The following is a 19,389-nucleotide window of genomic DNA, read 5'->3' as shown; positions in this document are numbered from 1 at the left end:
ATAGTGCAAAGATTGAGCTTGAGAAAGAAATAAGGTAGAGAGAACTGATGTAACCTAATTTCAAAAAACACCTTAACTTTTTTCTGTTATTTAAAATGGAAAAAGGTCCTAATTTCTATTCCACATATAATGTCAGGGATGGTTAAGATGTTCAGAAATAAAGTATTAGGAAGTATGAAACTAAAAACTGAAAAACTAGTGGATTGTTAGTGGTTGCTTTGCTTATTGTTGGTTTTTCCTACTGTTTAGCTTTCAAGAGTGTTTGGCCCAAGATTCCTAACTGAACAGTCAACTCCTGACTTTTCGGCATTAGGTGGAATGCACCTGTCCTGGAGGGGGAAGGGAATCTTGGGGCAAGAGTTAGCTGGGCTCATTGACAGAGCTTTAAACTAGATTTGAAGGGGGAAGGGGGCAAAACATCAGCCCATCTGAAGTGCATGTATACCAATGCACACAGCATGGGTAACAAACAGGAGGAGCTTGAAGCCTGATGAAACAGGAGAATTACAATATTGTTGCTATTACAGAAACATGGTGGGATGTCTCCCATGACTGGAGTGTGCCAATTGATGGGTACAAGCTCTTTAGGAGGGACAGACAAGGAGAGGTGGTGGGGTGGCTCTGTATGTTAAGGACTGTTATGATTGCTTTAAGTACAAGTGTAGTGAAGACAGGGTAAAGTGTCTCTGCATTAGAATAAGGGGGAAGACCCACAGAGCAGATGTTGTAGCAGTCTACTACAGGCCACCCAACCAGGACAGAAAGGTGGATGAGATATTCTATAGGCATTTAGGAGAAATCTCACGATTGCTTGCCTTGTTCTTGTGGGCGACTTTAACTTCCCAGACATCTGCTGGAAATACAACACAGCAGAGTGGGACCAGTCCCAGAGATTCCTAGAACATGTGGGAAACAACTTCCTGACGCAGCTGGTGAGTGAACCGATCGGAGAAGGTGCCCTGCTGGATCTCCTGTTTGTGAACAGAGAAGGACTGGTGGATGATGTGTCAGTTGGAGGCCGACTAGGGCACAGCGATCATGAAATAAGAGTTCTCTATTCTTAGAGAGGTCAGGAGAGGGATAAGCAGGACTGCCATCCTGGATTTCAGAAGGGCTGACTTTGTCTTGTTTAGGCACCTGCTTGAAAGGATCCCCTGGGAAACTCCTGAAGGGTATAGGGGCCCAGGAAGGCTGGGCACTCTTTAAGAAGGAAGTGTTAATGGCTCAGGAGCAGGCAGTCCCCAGGTGCTGTAAGAGAAGCCGACGCCAGAGAACACCACCCTGGCTGAACAGGGAGCTTTGGCTGCAACTCGGGGAGGAAAGGAGAGTTTACAGCCTTTGGAAGAAGGGGCTAGTGACTCACAGTGATTACAGAGAGGCTCTGAGGCTATGCAGGGTGGAAATCAGGAGGTCTAAAGCCCAACTGGAAATTAATTTGGCCTCTGCAATCAAGGATAACAAGAAAAGTTTCTATAAGTATGTCAGTAGCAAAAGAAAGTCCAGGGGAGTCTCCATCTCCTGCTAGGTACAGGAGGAAATTTGGTAACAAGTGATGAGGAGAAGGCTGAGGTGCTTAATGCCTTCTTTTTCTCAGTCTTTAATAACAAGGTTAGTTGTATTGATGAAATCCAGCCTCCACAGCCAGAATACAGAGACTGAGAGAACGAACCCCCTGCAATCCAGGAGACAGTGACCTGCTGCATCACACAGACTCACACAAGTCTATGGGACCAGATGGGATCCACCCGAGGGTGCTGAATGAGCTGGCTGGGGTGCTTGCCAAGCTGCTTTCTATCATTTACCAGCAGTCCTGGCTGACCGGGGAGGTCCTGACAGATTGGAAATTGGCCAGTGTGATGCCCATCTATAAGAAGGGTCAGAAGGATGAACTGGGAAATGACAGGCCTGTGAGCTTGACTTTGGTACCCAGGAAGCTGATGGAGTAGCTCATCCTGAGTACACAGCACATGAGGGACAACCAGATGCTGAGGCCTAGTCAGCATGGGTTTATGAAAGGCAGGTCCTGCCTGACAAACCTGATCTACAACAGGGTGACCTGCTTATTGGATGAGGGAAAGGCTGTGGATGTTGTCTGCCTTGACTTACTAAAGGTCTTTGACACTGTTTCCCACAGCATTCTCCTGGCAAAACTGGCTGCTTGTGGCTTGGACAATCGCATGCTTTGCTGAGTAAAAAACTGTCTGGATGGCCGGGCCCAGAGAGTTTTGGCGAATGGACTTAAATCCAGTTGGTTGCCGGTCACGAGTGGTGTCCCCCAGGGCTTGGTTTTGGGGACACTCCTGTTTAACATCTTTATTGATGATCTAGACGAGGGGATCGAGTGCACCCTCAGTGAGTTTGCAGATGACACCAAGTTGGGTGGGAGTGTTGATCTGCTCGAGGGTAGAGAGGCTCTGCAGAGAAACTTGGACAGGCTGGAGCGATGGGCTGAGGCCAACTGGAGGAGTTTCCATAAGGCCAAATGTTGGGGGGCTGTCCTTGGGCCACAACAACCCCCAGCAGCGCTACAGGCTTGGGGAGGAGTGGCTGGAGAGCTGTTAGAGAGGGACCTGGGGGTGTTGGTCGACAAGCTGTATGAGTATGAGCCAGCAGTGTGCCCGGGTGGCCAAGAAGGCCAATAGCATCCTGGCTTCTATCAGAAATAGTGTGGTCAGCAGGACTATGGAAATGATTGTCCCTTTTTATTCAGCTGTGGTGAGGCCGCACCTTGATGACTGTGTTCAGTTTTGGGCCCCTCACTACAAAAAGGACATTGAATGACTCGAGCGTGTCCAGAGAAGGGCAATGAAGCTGGTGCAGGGTCTGAAGCACAGAGTATGGAGAGCAGCTGAGGGAACTGGGGGTGTTTAGTCTGGAGAAGAGGAGGCTGAGGGGAGACCTCATGGCCCTCTACAGCTCCCTGAAAGGAGGTTGCAGAGAGCTGGGGATGAGTCTCTTTAACCAAGTAACAAGCGACAGGACAAGAGGGAATGGCCTCAAGTTGTGGCAGGGAAGGTTTAGACTGGATATTAGGAAGCATTTCTTTACAGAATGGGTTTTTAGGCACTGGAATGGGCTACCCAGGGAGATGGTGGAGTCCGCATTCCTGGAGGTGTTTAAGAGTCAGGTTGACATAGCGCTGAGGGATATGGTGTAGTTGGGAACGGTCAGTGTTAGGTGAATGTTAGACTACGATCTTCAAGTTGTTTTCCAACCTAGATGATTCCGTGATTCTGTGTAGATAAAGGTGCCTATTGGAAGGTGCCTTTGAAGAGATTTTATAGTGTAACCTATTATTATTTCAGGTGCTTGAGTGTGCCCTTGTTTTACTTCAAAAATTCAGTATTCTAATTTTGGGAGAGCAGTGTCTTCAAAAGTCATAAATACACTTAAAAATTGAGTCTTGTGTCAGCTGCCCACGTCAGAGATGTCTGTCTCCTCTTGCTTGATGAGAGGCAATAGCAAGGAATCTGTCTCTTATTAATAAAAGTGCATTTATTGCTGTTTTAAAAGCAACTTTTTTGTTTACAGGTGTCAGCTGTGATGCATGTTTAAAAGGCAATTTTCGAGGTCGCAGATACAAGTGTTTAATTTGCTACGATTACGATCTATGTGCGACTTGTTATGAAAGTGGTGCAACAACGACAAGGCATACAACTGACCATCCAATGCAGTGCATATTAACAAGAGTAGATTTTGGTAAGTGATAATTTCAAACTTGTAATTTATTGCTATGTTGTGTCTACAAATACAATATGGATTTTAATGTTTCTACTTACACTTTCCCCATTAGCACAGTGATAGTAAGAGCAATTTCTCGTCTTCTAAGAAACAAGTATGCTTTCTTTGATTTTAGCATGAAAGAAATGATTTATATATATTTTAGGTGGTGAACATGTATTTTAAAATATTTTTTATTTTCGTCTGTTAACAGCGGGTTGTCAGACTAATAAATATACTTAATATCAATGACTAGTCTGAATTAACTTCCACTTCAGAAGATGTGGCAACCTTCTTCCCCTCCAGTACGCTTTACTTAAGTTCCAACAGTGTACAATCAGAAAAATGCTGGTGAGATTTTGTAGCAATGTTATTCAATGGTGGCTTATGTGGGACTGTAGGTACAGCAGGATAGTAATGGGCTATACTGAATATAAAAGATTAGTGACAAGGACTAGCATGTAGTCTACTTGGAAGTCCTTTGAAGGTGGAATTTAAGAATTGTTTGTGACTGTAAAGCCATGTCAATACTTAAGATTAAAAAAAATTTGTTCTTGTCTCCTGTCCTGCTGCTTGTTTCTATTGCATCATGTTTTTAATAAGCTGTATCTCACAAGATACTTTTGTGACAACCCACTGCTTTAAGGTTTTGCTGGTGCTGGATGTGAATTTTGTTTTTGTGTTAAGCCCACAGAGCTAGCATTTTAATAATTATTTTAGCAATTTTTGCTGTATTCTTGAAATTTTGAATTCTTTAAATATGATGACTTCTTAAAAGCTGAAGTTTTATCAACTGTAAATTACTACTTTACCGTTTTGATCAAAACAGAAGTAAAATCTACTTTTATTGCTTTAAAGATTAGAGAATAGCTATATATGTAAACATGTAGTTGGTTTCTCGAAACAGTCTTTGAATGAAGATGCCTTCCATTTTCTTTTAATTTTCAGGCCTCTGCTTGCCCTAAGACTGTCTAGTCATGACTGCAGAAATCCATGCCCTGGGAATCCAGGGTTTGGAAGGAAATAATTTAGTGCATTATCAAAAATGCATGCCACCTTTTTAGCTTGTATATTTTTCTTTTCAGGCTTCTTTATTTTTGGTCTCACTAATGACATAGAATTCTCTGTACAGTATGTTAGTTCAGGGTTCTGGTCACCGAGATGCACAGTTCAAACTTCTTAGTCCCTTAGCAACAGTTACGCTTGAATGTTGCACACGGGCTAAAAGGACAGCATTGCTGTAAACATTAAATGTTCATCATAGGGGTATGAGGACTGAAACATGCTTGCTATGAAACCTTAAACTAACATTAAATGTCAAAGCTTTCAGTGTACTGCAATGAGGAATCTAATTCTAAACACTACTCTCTTAAATGCCTATCACCAGAGCATTCATAAGAACGTTTCTTGCAACTTGGATATTTCTCTTCCGGAAGTTTTGATAACCATATAGTTTGGTTTAATATATTTTATTTGTATATGTAGAGGCAGAGAGGGGTTATTTTTTACTATTTTGTCTGCATGAAGCATGCAGATGGCAGGGTGGAAAAACGTTCACTGTGAAGTATTGAGATGGGTAATAGAATTCCAAGGGCCACTTCTGTATTGCTTGGTGTTTATGCTACTGTGGTGTCTTTAAATAAGAAGAATAAGAAAACAAGCTCTAGGAATTTCGTATGGCGTGATCTTCAACCATTACTCCCGCAGAACCAGTGTTAGGAAGAATAATACTGCACCTCAGCTCTGCAGCAAGACTCCTGGTTTGATTTGATTAATGCTGTAGAACAAGAACAGGAAAGAATACATCACCACCAATTGTGAATCACAGCAAACGTTGATGACAGCCTAGTACTGGTGGCCTTTTAAGCTTGATGAAGAGAACAAATTAGGGTATATTTATAAATAACATACTCCTTAGGGTTCAGGAAGTTCTGTGACATCATTCTTAAAATGTTTTTATGTCTTACAGTTCCCTGTAGAATGTAAGACAGACATAAAAAAGTGTGCATTTACAGTGTTGGACAGATGCTTAGAGAAGCTACAGCAACTTTTCAAAGAGTCTTGTGTAGCAAAGGAGATCATGTAACTTTGAGGAACATCCAAAAAATTAGGAGCTAAGGAATCTTAGGTTTATTTACTGGTTCTACCATTATTGATTTTTTTAGAATGACCTGTTTCAGTGTTGTCAGTATAGCTGTACTCTAGTGAGTATTAAAAATCCCTAAGGAAGTGGATATTAATGGGTTGAAATAATATTATCTCAGAGGGAAGATTAGCAATGTAAAACTAAATGACATAGAAGTAATGAAGTCTTCAGTCACTTCCTAGTGATATGGGAAGCCAATTGAAAGGAGAATGTCTTCTAATGTATGACACTATGAGTAGGGAGTTGTCCCAAACAAGGAAAACTGTCCCAAACAAGGAAAACTTAATATAGTAGAAACAGAATGGAAGGCTGTTAGGATAAGTAGGTGTGTGAATTGTAGTTTACATGGCCATTGACAAACTTAAATACTGTTGTCTGTAATCAGGTTTGATTCTAAGGTATGACAACTGCTTTTAATAGAATGAAACTTACAGGTTTTGTGGATGATGGGGAGGGAAGTGGACAACTTGTCAAAGGTGAATGTTTTACCAAGAAGGAATCAGTATATGGGATCCTTCCAATGCAGAAGCACTTCAGAGGAAGTGTCATTTTTCTGATTTTTAAAAGTGAATGTGAGTATCAGTGGGTCACTTGCTCAAGGTCCATCTGCAGTTAATGAAAAGGACTTGTGTACCTCTAGTTCCCATCACTACTCTGGCCAGCACTGTCTATATACAGAACTGTGGAATTTGCTTAAGTACTCTTGTGCCTAAAGCTGTGACCAAGTTCAGGTTTGTGGTGGACAGCTAATGACATGGATAATCATATCTTAGTCTTGGATTGTTTCAGAGTAAAAGTAGTAAACATAATGTTGTGGTCAGAGCCTGGAGGGGAACTGAGCACCACACAGCTCCTTGCTCACTCCTTCCCCCTCAGGAATGGGAAGGAGAAATATATCAAAAGGCTTGGGAGTCAGTTTAAGGATGGGGAGGGATGACTCACCATTATGGTCATGTGCAGAAGACAGACTCATTAGGGGAAGAAAAAGGACATCAATTTAATTCAAACACTAACACCACCACAGGAGGTGGTAGAGTTAGGACAGTGAGAAGTATTACCACATCTCAAAAACACCTTCTTTCTCACCCCTCTCTTCTTCCCAGGCTTAGTTTGGCTCCTGATTTCTGTATGGGGTTATGGTCAGTCCACTACTCCTAAGAAGGAGAAATTCTCACATTTCCCCCTGCTGCAGTCTGGGGTCCCTTTAATGGAAGACAGTCCTCCATAAACTTTCTACAACATGAGTCCTTCCCATGGGATGCAACTCTTCCTGAGCTGCTCCAGCATGGGTCCTTCCCATGTGTTGTAGTTCAGCACTGGGAAGACTACAACAGTGAGGGCTTCCCATAGAGTCCTGACCTTTGTTGGACACAGTCACCTGCTCTGGCGTGGGGTCTTGCATAGGCTGCAGGTTGGCATCTGCCACCAGTGACCTCCATGTGCAAGGGCACAGCCTGCTCTCTCACCATGGGCTGCAGCGGAGTGCCCCCCCCCCGCTCCCCCTGACCTTCATATTTGCATAGGTTTCTCCTTCACAACTCAAACTCCTCCTCCCATGTTCTCCTTTTTAAATATGTTATCATAGAGGTGCTGCAACCATCACTAATTGGCTCAGCCTTGGCCCAGAGGCAGGTCCTACTTGGAGCTGGGGGAGCTTCGCAAAGTTTCTCACAGGGGACCACTGCTGTAGCCCCCTCCCCTGCTATCAAAAACCTCTGCTGCATACAGAAACCAAACACACATTTTTTTGCCTCAGTGAAAATTCTGATTAGATGTTAGAATTCCTGGGTACTGTAATAATGTCACAGATTGTATTGCAGGAAGATGGACTTCTTCAGGTGCTCTGAAGGAGCTTTATCTTGATATTTTTTTAATCATTTCTCCCACCCTTCCTCAAGACTCAGACTAGTATAGGAGCCCATACATGAACACTGAAAACAAAAAGCCCTAGTGATTTCTGGCTATACACATATTCACTCTTGTGCCATCTAGTTGATATATTTGTCTTTCAGGAGTCAATGTATGACCTAGTATTAATTTTGAAACAAGATGGGATCTTGCTTTGAAGCAAGCAGAGCAATGGCAGTGCTATTTTTCTTCAGTCCCCACAAAAAACACTGGAAAAAACTTTCACACACACCCCAAGAGTGATATGCTGCAGTAACAGGGACAGAGCTTAAAATAAAATGCAAAGTCTCATATGTAGTGACAAGTGGCCTTTTAAGCACAAATCCAATTAGTTTATTTCTGATGGGTCAAAGAGTAGAATTGGAATAGGCCTGTATAAAGAACAGGAATGTGCTTACCAGGCAGTCATTGTACTTTTGTTTCTTTTGTAGGACAGTTTGTCAGGACAATGGAGAAGTTCATAGCAAACTTTCCAGTTTTCTTTCTCCTGAAAAAGAATCCCAAGCTGTTACAATGCTTTATGATTTTAAGCATGTGGCTTCCACATTACGCCCACCATTTTAAAGTGGTTGTGCTGGCGAAGAAAGCAATACAAATTATTAGTAGAACTCTCTACTCAAATCATATAGTGTTACTGTGATAAAACTACAGAACAAGTATATATACCTTCACTTGTCAGTTCAGGTCCTTATGTGACAGAAGATCCTGCCACCTTTTGTGCCAAAGCCCTAGGCAAAGGAAGCTACTTAAGTAATGGTTTCCTTGATAATCTGTAGTGTGAGGTCTGACTGCTTTTACCAGAAATCAGCTTGAGGCTTTTAAGATTTTTTTTTTTTTTTTTTTTCCCAACTGCTTGAACAACATCTGTCTGGTAAGTGCATACCTTGATAAGTCAGAGCATGATAGAATAGTCTAGTTTGTTTGGAAGGGGACACCAGGGATCATCTGAACCAACCTTCTGGTGGAAGCAAGGACATAAATTGGACTATCCCATCAAGCCAAGCCTAGTATTTCATCAAGGGACATTTCACCACTTCTGGTGAACACTAGATCCTCTTTATTCTATTTCAATATATGCTTGAATTGGAGAGAACAAAATTGAACCCTGTGTTGCTTAGGAATTGTCAGGAAACATGGAATATCTCATCCCTTAATCTGATGGTTGTCCTCTTAGTGATTTAGCCCAGGTCATCGTTTGTTTTCAGTGGCGCAAGGGCTCACTGCTGGCTCATGTTTGTCTTGCTGTTCACAGGGATCTCTTGGTCCTTTTCAGCAGAGCTGCTTTCCAGCTGGTTGACCCTGCCTTTGAGCAGCATCTGCAGTTTTGGTGCTGCTCAGTACTGGCAGATGGGCTGCAAATTCTTTCCCATCTTCACTAGCATCTATGCTTGTTCATAGCTTCACCATAGGTTCTTACCATTGGGAAGCAGTAAGACCAGGACTGCTCCACAAGGAATAACAAAACAGGAGCTGAAGGTGACCACAGCACAGGCAGGGGCAGTGTCCTCACTTGAGGTGCACAGGTCAGGGTTGGGGGGGTCTCATTGACAGTCCCAGGCAAAGCAAGTGTAACATGTCAGCCCTGGGGGTTCATGCAGGAAACCCATCCAAGGCAGGAATAGAGCAGGATGCAGCTACAGCATAGTTCATGGCCAGATGGTGAGACCTTAGATGTAGCCCATGGGTAGAGAGGGTGTGTGTGGAGGTCTGCTTTGAGGCTGTCAGGGCAGCTAAAGGCCTGTTGGTCAGCTCAGGGCCACAGTGTCTGTTGGGGAAACAAAACATCTGGCTATCTGAATACCTGCATGTAATCATTGTTACACTGCCAACATGTTTCTCACTTGGAAACAGCCCAGTGTTTTGTGGCTGTGAGGTGGAATGCTGAGATTGGTGGCTGGTGAAATTGCATGAAGAAAAATGGAGGATGTGCTGTACTGGAAACTTAGTGGAAGATTGAAATAGTGATGCTCTGGTTGGAAGGAGTGAGCAGCTGTTTACAGATTAAACCAAGCTGTCATTTTACTCCAGCAGATGTGGCTCTTGCACTGCCTTTGTGGTAGAAGAGTTCCAAGTGAGGTAGGTAGAGATCCCACCTTTTGGGAGTAGATCTCTCCAGTCTGTAAAACAGGACAACATTGGTTGATTAACAGAATACTAGCGTCTAGATGAATATTAAAGCTATATCACTGTGTATCTTTGTTTCATAGAATAATTGTGGTTGGAAGGAATTTCTGGGGTCTTCTGGTCCAACCTTCTGCTCTAAGCTGTGAGGTCAGACATGGTTAGTCAGGTCTTTGCCTGCTTGGGTACTGAAAACCTCTAGGAGTGGAGATGGCACAGGGCCTGTTTGGGTATCCTGTTTCAATGTCTGTCTACATGGGGAAAAGTTTTTCCTTATATCCTCTTGTCCTCCCATACTGCAGCACTGTGAAGTCTGGCTGTGTCTCCTTGATCCTCTTTCTGTAGGTATGGGGGCAGCTGTTAGGTGACCCAGGCTGTCTGCTCTAGGTGGAACCAGTGCTGGCCCTGCACCCTCTTCTTGCAGGGTGAGTACTCCAGCCCTGCCATCTTAATAGCTTTCTGCTGAACTTACTTTAATTTGATGTCTCCCCTGTAGGCCTCAAACAAGGTGCAGTGCCTGCATGAGTCTGATGGGTGCTGAGCCGAAGGGATCACTCTTACTCATATTTCTCTAGGCACATGGGTGGCCCCTGCTCAGCTTGCTGCCCGTCCTGCACCCAGCAGCGCCTCCTCAGCTGCTCCCTGGCCCTGCTGGCATCCTGCCTGCCTGAAGTGGGGCTGGCATGAATTTTGTAAGGTTGCTGTTGGCCCATTTATTTATGCAAATGTTTATAAATTGAAAGTATGTAAGCATTATTTCTAAGTTTATAGCAGAATATCTAGCAGGTTTTAGAATGGTTTTCTGTTCAGAAATCTGCAGCAAAACAGAAAAGTGGTTTTAACAGTAATACTGTTTTGAATAGTATGACTCCTTGATACAGGGAAATACATACTTTATAAAATGTGGTGTGTTGCCACGATTTAGTTTCTTCAAACATTAAAAAAAAATTCAAATACACTACAACTTTTATAATACCAACATTTTTATCTATATGTTTATATCTAATTGAAATTACCTTAGAAAAGTGAAAGTAAAATTCTAGACTGCTGTGTCCCCTTGTAAAGAAATATGTCTTAACAGAAAGCAAGGACGAGCTGTTATAAAATGTAGCTCTAAATCATCTCCTTGAAAGATTGATTATTTTTTTTTTTTTAAATCTAAGGAATGCTACTGTTCTTCTGTCTCATTACTAACCTCCTGCCAAGTTTAAGAATGTGCTAATTAGATTTAAATGCTAAGTACAAGCAGTCTGTAGCTGTTGATGGGTAATAAAGCAAAATTGCTCATATTTTTGGTTTAGTTTTCACATTAAATTTGGTTGTGTTTTTTGTTTTTTCCAGGAAAAGCTATGATGTCTGAACACAGTTGAATTTTAAATCTTAGCTTCATAAACTGTTAAGTCCTCTTTAGACAGTATTCTGATCCTTTTACTCCTTTGTAGTCTAACTGATAAGCAGTGTGGGGTAATGAATCCTCTCCTAGAGGGATGTGGTTTAGTCTGGTTTTCTTTTTCACTAAGCAACATTGTCTTCCTAGCTACTTTGAAGAGGGCTTTAGAGATTGAGAGGAGTTTGAAGAGGTATGGACTACCTGATTTTGTTAAGGAAGGTATTTAGAAAAAAACAAAATACATTACCTGAAAGCTTTCTTTGTGGCCAGAAAGGATCGTGGGTCAATTGTATCATAACAGTGATAAAACTGTAATACATTTGTCGGTTGCTTTGCTTCTGCAGCTATGGAGGCATGGCCTTTTAATTTTTTTCCATACTACCTCTAATTGTTACGGTCTTTCTTAGCAAATGAGCCTTTAATAGTCAGTAACATGACTCTGTTGTTAATTTTTAGGATTTTTGACATACCTGTAAAATTGAAACAGGTGGAGAAATATCCATTCAAGTAACTTCAACACTAAAACTAGAAAAAGATTCATGGTATCACTTAATTACCAACCTCTTTTTTTGTTATAATCTAAAAGAATATTTATTTGGTGACCTGTATTTCAGATCAGAAAAGTGGTAGTTTTTGATTGTAAAAGGGAGAGATTAAAGTTGAGGAGCAAAAAAGGAAAAGGAAGTATAAACTTTCAAAAGAAAAATTTGTATTTGCCAGTGACTGATTTCACTTCTGACAGGTGCATTTTTAATTATTTTTTTTTTCCAGATGAAGGCATACTTATTTGGGATATGCATGTAAGTTTGCTGTGTATTATGAGAAAGATGTGGGATTATATAATGATTATATAGTGATTATATAATCAGGACACAAGAAAGAATTGATATTTTTATTTTTTAATTAATAAATGGCTTGTTTCATGTCCTCTAAAAACAAGGACTAGAAACACAGGTTTTGACAGTACTTTTCAAATCCCTCCCCTCTGTGATAGGACAGTATATATACTGCTGGAATTCTTGAAATTTGGACTGACTTAATAACATGATCTAAGGAAAAGTTATGTTTACCTGCATGCTAATTTATTTACTACTCAGACTGGTTGTGGCCCTGTGCCCTTTGTTGAGCTGGGAAGTTGGAGTTGGTACTTCTGCCTTACCTGAAAATACATGTATTCATGAAGTAGTGGGGCTTATAGGTAGAGGTTTTTAGACAATCTGATAATTTTTAGATACCTTTAGGTGGTAGGTACAAAAGTTACTCTTATATGCAGATCCTCTAAAGAATAAGATGTTGAGCCGCTCTTTCATTAGCTTGCCCCTTTGAATCATCATCTTTTATTTTATCCCAATCAGTATATAGCATGCCAGGACGGAAATTTTCCAGAAATGAGTCCGCTCAGCTAGAATCCTCAAAGGAAGATTTGGCTTGGTTTTGTTGCGTGCGCGCGTGTGTGTATATGTTTGCAGTGATGAAGAATTTCAGTTTTCCAATCAGTAATTAGGTATTTAAGCATCAACATGAGGGTCATACCAAAGCTTGAGGAAAATCAGAGGATCAGCTGAACAAATTGTCATTACTTTTTGATGTGTTTGCAGCTGACATTTTTGTTGTTCCCACAGGTATACAGAATTTTTTTGCACAAGTTCTTGTTGTTATGTTTCAGGGAATAATACAGTGTTTCTGTGTGCTGTTTGAAGCAGATTAAATGCAGTTAAATTTGGAATTATTCTTATCTGTTCAGTTCAAAAGTTTGGCCATATTTCTAAGTTTTGGCTTTGTTATATCTTTAGGACACTGAAAAAGTGAAAACTGAAGTTTGCATTTCCTCTCTGCAGTGATATTGTAGAAGTAAGAAAGCTTTTTGAATCTATGTAATGAGCTGCTTTAGTTAGAATTTTTCTTCATGTAGTTGCAAAGAGGATTCTTTCATCTGTCTTAATTGGAGCATTTTGCATTTATCTGTTCTAGTCAACCATCATCTTGAATCTTTTGCCTTACAGATATATTTTTCTGAAAGAATATTTCTTCCAGAACCTGTATGGCTGATCCATTCAGAGAGTTTTAGTGACTGCTTAAGAACATTATCCCATGTAAACCTTGTTCGTGCTTTCCTCATTTGAAACCATGACATGTGTAAGTTCATCATATTTGAGTATGCTGCAGCTTATTGGTGATTTTTTTTTTTTTTTTTTTTACCCACACATGTTTTTGACTACATCAGAATGGGAGTCTGAGTGTGATTCTTGGAGGAACTTTGATGAGTACTTAGTAAAATATGTACTGAAGTGGTACTGCGTAAGAGCTCCAAAATATTGAAGTTCTGTGAATTGTGTATATCTCCTGTTTGTTGTATCTGAAACAGTCTCCATAACACCTCAAACTTGGAGCAGGTTAATTTTCATGTATGTCTTTATTGTATATCATGTAAATAAGAAGAGAATGGAAGACTTGGAAACTCCTGAAAAGTGTGTGTCCTGTAACTTTAGAGAAGCTGTTGAAGTCAAAAGGTAGTTGTGCATGTAAGTACATCTAATTAGTTCGTCCTTGTGGTGTGATGTTGCTTAACACCTGTACATAGGGACTGTCGGTGTTCTTAATGCTAAAGGTGTAATCCTGCTTCAGATCCAGTTTTTCTGGTCACCTGCTGGAGTAACTGTAACACCAATCTACTCATAGAATAAACACAAGCTTGCTGTAAGTAAGAACTACAGATAGTTTTAGTTTGACGTGGGGGAATTTACTGTTGTTCCTGGTTTTGATCGTTCAGAACACACTCTAAAGGTGATTGATACTTAAGTTACAAACCAAACAAGCAGACTGAAGAGTTTGAGAGAGGCTTTCTTTCAATCTGGTAGTATTTTCATCTTCAGTTGAATATGGTATGTTTAAATGTTGGCCAGTAGCCTCTCCTGGAAATGTGGGAAGACAGACCTTCCTCTCCATAGCTTCACTGATTCTTCTCATGGATTTATAGGGGAACAGGTAAGGACAGATGCTTTGAATTGAGACATATCACATGTCATCTTATTCAGATGCCAGCTGAATGACTGACAACCTGTCAAGGAAATGCCCATTGTTCCTGTGTTGGGTGACTCAGATGCAGTCAGAACTGAGTCCTGATACATGTTGTGCAAGGACCTTTGGGATTTCCCTTTAATAATGATTCCAGGCAGCTGTTTGTGTCTTACTATTTAGACAACCTTAAGGTAGCAGGATGGGGGTGCTAATCTTTTGGACGGGTCTTTCAGTTTACATTCATGCTGACTTTTGGTCTGTATAGTTATCTGTTTCAATCATATCTGATACACAATTCCATTCTCTGATGAAAAGTAACTTCTGTGCCTTATTGTATAAAACTTCTAATGGAATCTCAAATGCTGCCTTGGGGAACTAAGACTTAATTGGCTGGGAACTTTTTACTTTGGATAGTTGGACATAATGTTTTCCTCATGTATGTGAATAAATGAACCAAAGATGCAGAACAGTACTCAAGCTTAATGTGACCGTTATTTTGATGAACCAGTTAAAAGGCCCAGAGTATCAGATAGTGTTTCTTCTTTGGCAAGACTGTCTACTTGGACATTTCTTAGCATGCTTGTTTAAAGGATTATCTTTCTCTCTTCCTCCAGGATTTAAATTCTCTGGAAGCAGTTTCAAAATAAGGGGAACAGGGACTACTGAACATAAACTTTATTCTGCAGTGTATTCAATCTTGTTCTCTGTCTTTAACTCTGCATATTAGTATGTTACTAAGAAGGTAATTTCCTGTATTAGTCTTGCAGTGTTAGGTTTCAAAACCTAGTTATGTGTAAAATACTATCTGTTAATGTAGTGCATTATAGATATGTACATTTTTAGCTTAAACATCATCTTTTTGTAAGGCTGCAGAAACAAAAATGTTGTTCTGCTCTTCCTAGTCATGTCCTAAAGAGTGGTAGGTAGCAGATGTCGTAAACCTCAGGAAGCTGTAACTTAAGCAATCAGAAGGACATACTCCTAATGTATTGGGTAGACTGATACTGCCTTGTGGTACAGAACATGAGTTCTAGTATCTGTTCAGACTTGTCCAATTTTTATTTCATATCAGAATATTCATAATTCTGAAAATATTTTTCAGTTACTTATAATAAGTCCTAGAAAAAATGTCAGTGAAAAGATTTTAAATTACTTGCTGAAGAAAATCACACTTTTTAGCTTGATGTGAATGTGAAGTATATTTGTCATTTCCTGTTGAGTACATAATACCTTCAGAAGATGAGAGAGAAGCATTCTTTTCTTGCACGGTTTGATAAATTTTCATGTTAAGTTTGGGTGAACTTCTACGTTAGCAATTTAGAAGTGCCTGCTTTTCATCAGTAGTGCAAAAGTGCTTAAATTCAATACAACTTAAAGTTGCTACTGTTGTATAACAGATAATTGGATTCCTTGTTCACTATCAACCTTTTATATATTTGAGACATTTCTAACACTGCTTATTGTAAAGTAGTGGTTCAGCTATGGCATAAATATTGATATATGGTATCATGGAGGACTTCTAAATTTTAATCTAAATTTTTGAGGTACTATTGAGAGTTAGCTTTTGAAAAATCATCTTATGATTGAAAAATACCATAGGTGACCCTGTACATGGAATAAGAAGGGTGAAGGGAAAGTGAAGATTTGTCAATATCATCATCATTATCATAGGAGTTTTTGCTTCTAATGAATATTAGAAAACTGTTATATTTGCTAATGAAAATGAAATGTAGTCTGTCTGGTTTTTGTGATCAGTAAGTGAACACTTCTTGAATAACAGCCTATAGCCTTTATACAAGATTAAAGTATCCATTTCAGTTAAAACCAGATTAATTGGGCAGTGGTTAGATGGAAGTACACTTACAAACAGAGGTTTACATGAAAAAAATAAATTATGCTACTGCTTTGAAGTAACCTCTATTTAAACACTTTCTGTTCCAGATTTGTACTATGGTGGAGAAGCTTTCTCTGTAGAACAGCCACAGTCTTTTACTTGTCCTTATTGTGGGAGAATGGGTTATACGGAAACATCTCTTCAAGAACATGTTACTTCTGAGCATGCAGAAACATCAACAGAAGTGGTAAGAAGTTTCAGAACTGGATTTCAGTTGTGGTGGAAATATATTAAGGGTCTCTTTTCTGGAAAATTGGTACCCTCCTGTTCTTGTTCTTCCTTTTCAAGCATGAGTTCATTTAATTATTTTGTGAGAAGACATACTACATTCGACAGTGACATTTAAAATTCTGTGTTTTCTGGGTATTGTAATATAATAAGCTTGCTTTCTTCTGTGGTTGCTGTTTGGTTGTCCTGATGTAAAAGCTGCCATGTTTAGGAGCTTATTATCCTGTAAGACAAAGTTTAGAATGTTCTCATGGTTATTCTGTGTATCTGTATCCGTTTTCATAACCAGTATGTAATTGTCCTGGAAGCTCATATCTGTGCCAGTTTTTTGTAACTGAGAGAGGAAGACATGCAGACAGTTTGGTTTCAGATAGATATACTAGTAGGTTCATCACAAAAGCTATGCAGTGAAAGCTGTCATTCTTTTGAAACTATTGTTAAAGCAGGGATTTTCCTCATCCTTAACCATTAGGACACAACATAGTTAAAAACACACTTAACCAAGTGTCATCAGAAATACTTTAATCTGAAATGTTAGCTCCTGGTTGTCTTTTGGAGTAGGAGAAACTAGATTATCAGAATGACATCTAGGGTACTCTTTTCTGATTAATTGCTGTACCATAGATTCCTAGAAAAATATGAATGCTTCAAGTTGATTACACATCACTAATATATTGTAAAGAAATTGCCTAAGAGGAGGTTCTTATGGCTCAAGTCCAGAGGGCAACTGCTCAGTTGCTTGCTCATTCCTTTCATCTTCAGGAATGGGGAACAGAAAATAAAACTAAAGGCTCATATTCAAACAAGGACAGGGAGAAATGATTCACCCATTATGGTCATGGGCAAAAGACGGACTCGATTGGGGGAGGAAAAAAAGATCTTCAATTTAATTTGAACACACCACCACCAATTTACCAATCAAAAGAGTAGGACAGTGAGAAATACAACCACATCTTAAAGACCTTCACCCCCACCCCTTTCTTCTTCCTGGGCTCAGCTTTGCTCCTGATTTCTCTATCTCCTCCCCTCAAGCAGTGGAGGGGTCAGGGAATGGGAGTTGCAGTCAGTTCATTACACGTTGTCTCTGCTTCCTCCTCAGTTGGGACAACTCTTCACACTCTTCCCCTTCTCCACTGTGGGGTCTTCTATCATGGGATATAGTCCTCCACAAACTTTCTCTGATGTGAGTCCTTCCCATAGGCTGCAGCTCTTCACGAACTACTCCAGTGTGGGTCCCTACTGTGGACTCCAGTCCTCTCAGAAGCAGACTTCTCCAACATGCGCTTCCCTCACGGCCTTCCCTCAGAGTCCCAACCTTCCTTACATGCAGCCACCTGCTCTGATGTGGGATCGTCCACAGGCTGCAGGTGGGCATCTGCTCCACTGTGGACCTCCATGGGCTGCAGGGGGACAGCCTGCCCTCTCTACACAGGCTGCAGGGGAAACTTGTGCTTGGGTGCACCTCTCCATTCCCTGCTCCTTTCTTCCACTGACCTTAGTGTTTGCATAGGTATCTCCCTCACAACTCCTCCTCTCAGGTTCCCTTTCTTAAATCTTTTTTTAAATTTTACCACAGAGGCTTGGCCTTGACTGGAGACAGATCTGACTTGAACCTGGGGGAACTTCAAGTATCTTCTCACAGGAGCCACCTCTGTAGCTTCCTCTCCCACTACCAAAACCCTGCCCCACACAAACCCAACACAGTTCTCTAATCTTCTAGTTTGTATAAATAACCTTTCCAAGCCTATTAAGGATCTTGTGTGAAGGAGTGATAGTGAAGGTGCTTGTCTACCTTTTTGAGATTCAAAGGTGTTCTGGTCTTTCTTAAAAACATGTGAAGTGAAATAGTTTACTTCACAATCAATTGCACTGTAGGATCATAATTTAATTTAGCTACACATTGAAATTTTTATAATCTCGTTTTTCTCTAACTTTGCAGCTTTCAAACATGGTATCAATCATTGAAAATTCCATGTTTGGATGACTTTCTTTGGTGGCTTGGTATTGCAGTTCTGACTTGTACCACTTGATGTCAGTGATATGTTCCTGACACACAATGTTAAGATTCTAGGTTTTAAAGTTTGACACATCCTTGTTTGTAGCTGTGACTTCTAGAACTCAGTACATAAAGCCTAAATTTGTGATTCTAGACACCTGCTACTCCACTGTTTCCTGAAAGAGTTGTATGTGTACAAAAATAACCCAAACCTTTTTCTTGTCAGTCTGCAACATTGTTACATCTTTGTTCTAAACAATAATCCTTGAGTATGATTGTGTATGTTTGTGCTAAGTTTTGAATATAGCTTTTGTGATAAATGTTTAGTGTGTTCACATAAAACTACTTGGGTAGGGCAGTCTTACTGTAGATAGTGAAAGGCTACATTACTAAATAGGAACATATTACAGATTACAAATGTCTGGGGTCTTTGGCTTTCAAGGAATTATTTGTTTCGATACTGGGCTTGTAGACCTCTTAGTATCTCTGTCCATCCAAAGCTGTGGTTTATTTTATTTATAAATTTTTAAGGGAAGTTTACAGGGACAGAATCACTTTTGTTTTACAGCCCTCACACCACCCCACTCCATTTTTCAAAGAACGAGTCAAAGAATTTTTCATCCCTTAAATTTTGCCATTTTATGTTCAGAGTGTCACAGAGAAGACACATACTTGCTGATTTCTCAGGTACGTGGCATTACACCACTTTGGCAGTACACCGCTATTAGGTACTTGTGGGCAGGAATCACACTGACTGAGGTTGGAAGGGACCTCTGGCAGTCATCTTGTCCAGCCCTTGCTCCAGAAGGGCCACCTACAGCTGGTTGCCCAGGACCATGTTGTCCTGGTTTCGACCAGGATGGAGTTAACTTTCATTGGAGTATTTCATACCTTGTGATGTCATGCCGAGGGATTTAGGTGGGTGGGCTCTCCCCTGGCTTGGGCTGGCACCATCGGGTCCTGTTATT

At 40.5% G+C, this 19,389-nt stretch overlaps 1 protein-coding gene across 1 annotated transcript in view; it reads left to right on the top strand.

Annotated features, from left to right (window-relative positions):
• Positions 1-3,535: 3,535 nt before the first annotated feature.
• The window catches only part of KCMF1 (potassium channel modulatory factor 1), a 39,727-nt gene continuing 23,873 nt past the window's right edge, over positions 3,536-19,389 (top strand). The window contains exons 1-2 of the mRNA XM_026866216.1: positions 3,536-3,699; positions 16,245-16,384. Of these exons, the coding sequence (XP_026722017.1) occupies positions 3,669-3,699; positions 16,245-16,384 (171 nt within the window). The 5' untranslated portion in view covers positions 3,536-3,668. The remainder of the gene's footprint in view (positions 3,700-16,244; positions 16,385-19,389) is intronic.

The sequence above is a fragment of the Athene cunicularia genome (assembly GCF_003259725.1).
Source record: "Athene cunicularia isolate RWA chromosome Z unlocalized genomic scaffold, athCun1 chrZ_part2, whole genome shotgun sequence".
NCBI classification, from domain to species: Eukaryota; Metazoa; Chordata; class Aves; order Strigiformes; family Strigidae; genus Athene; species Athene cunicularia.
The sequence above is the reverse complement of the archived record's forward strand: the minus strand, read 5'-3'. Positions and strand labels throughout refer to the sequence as shown.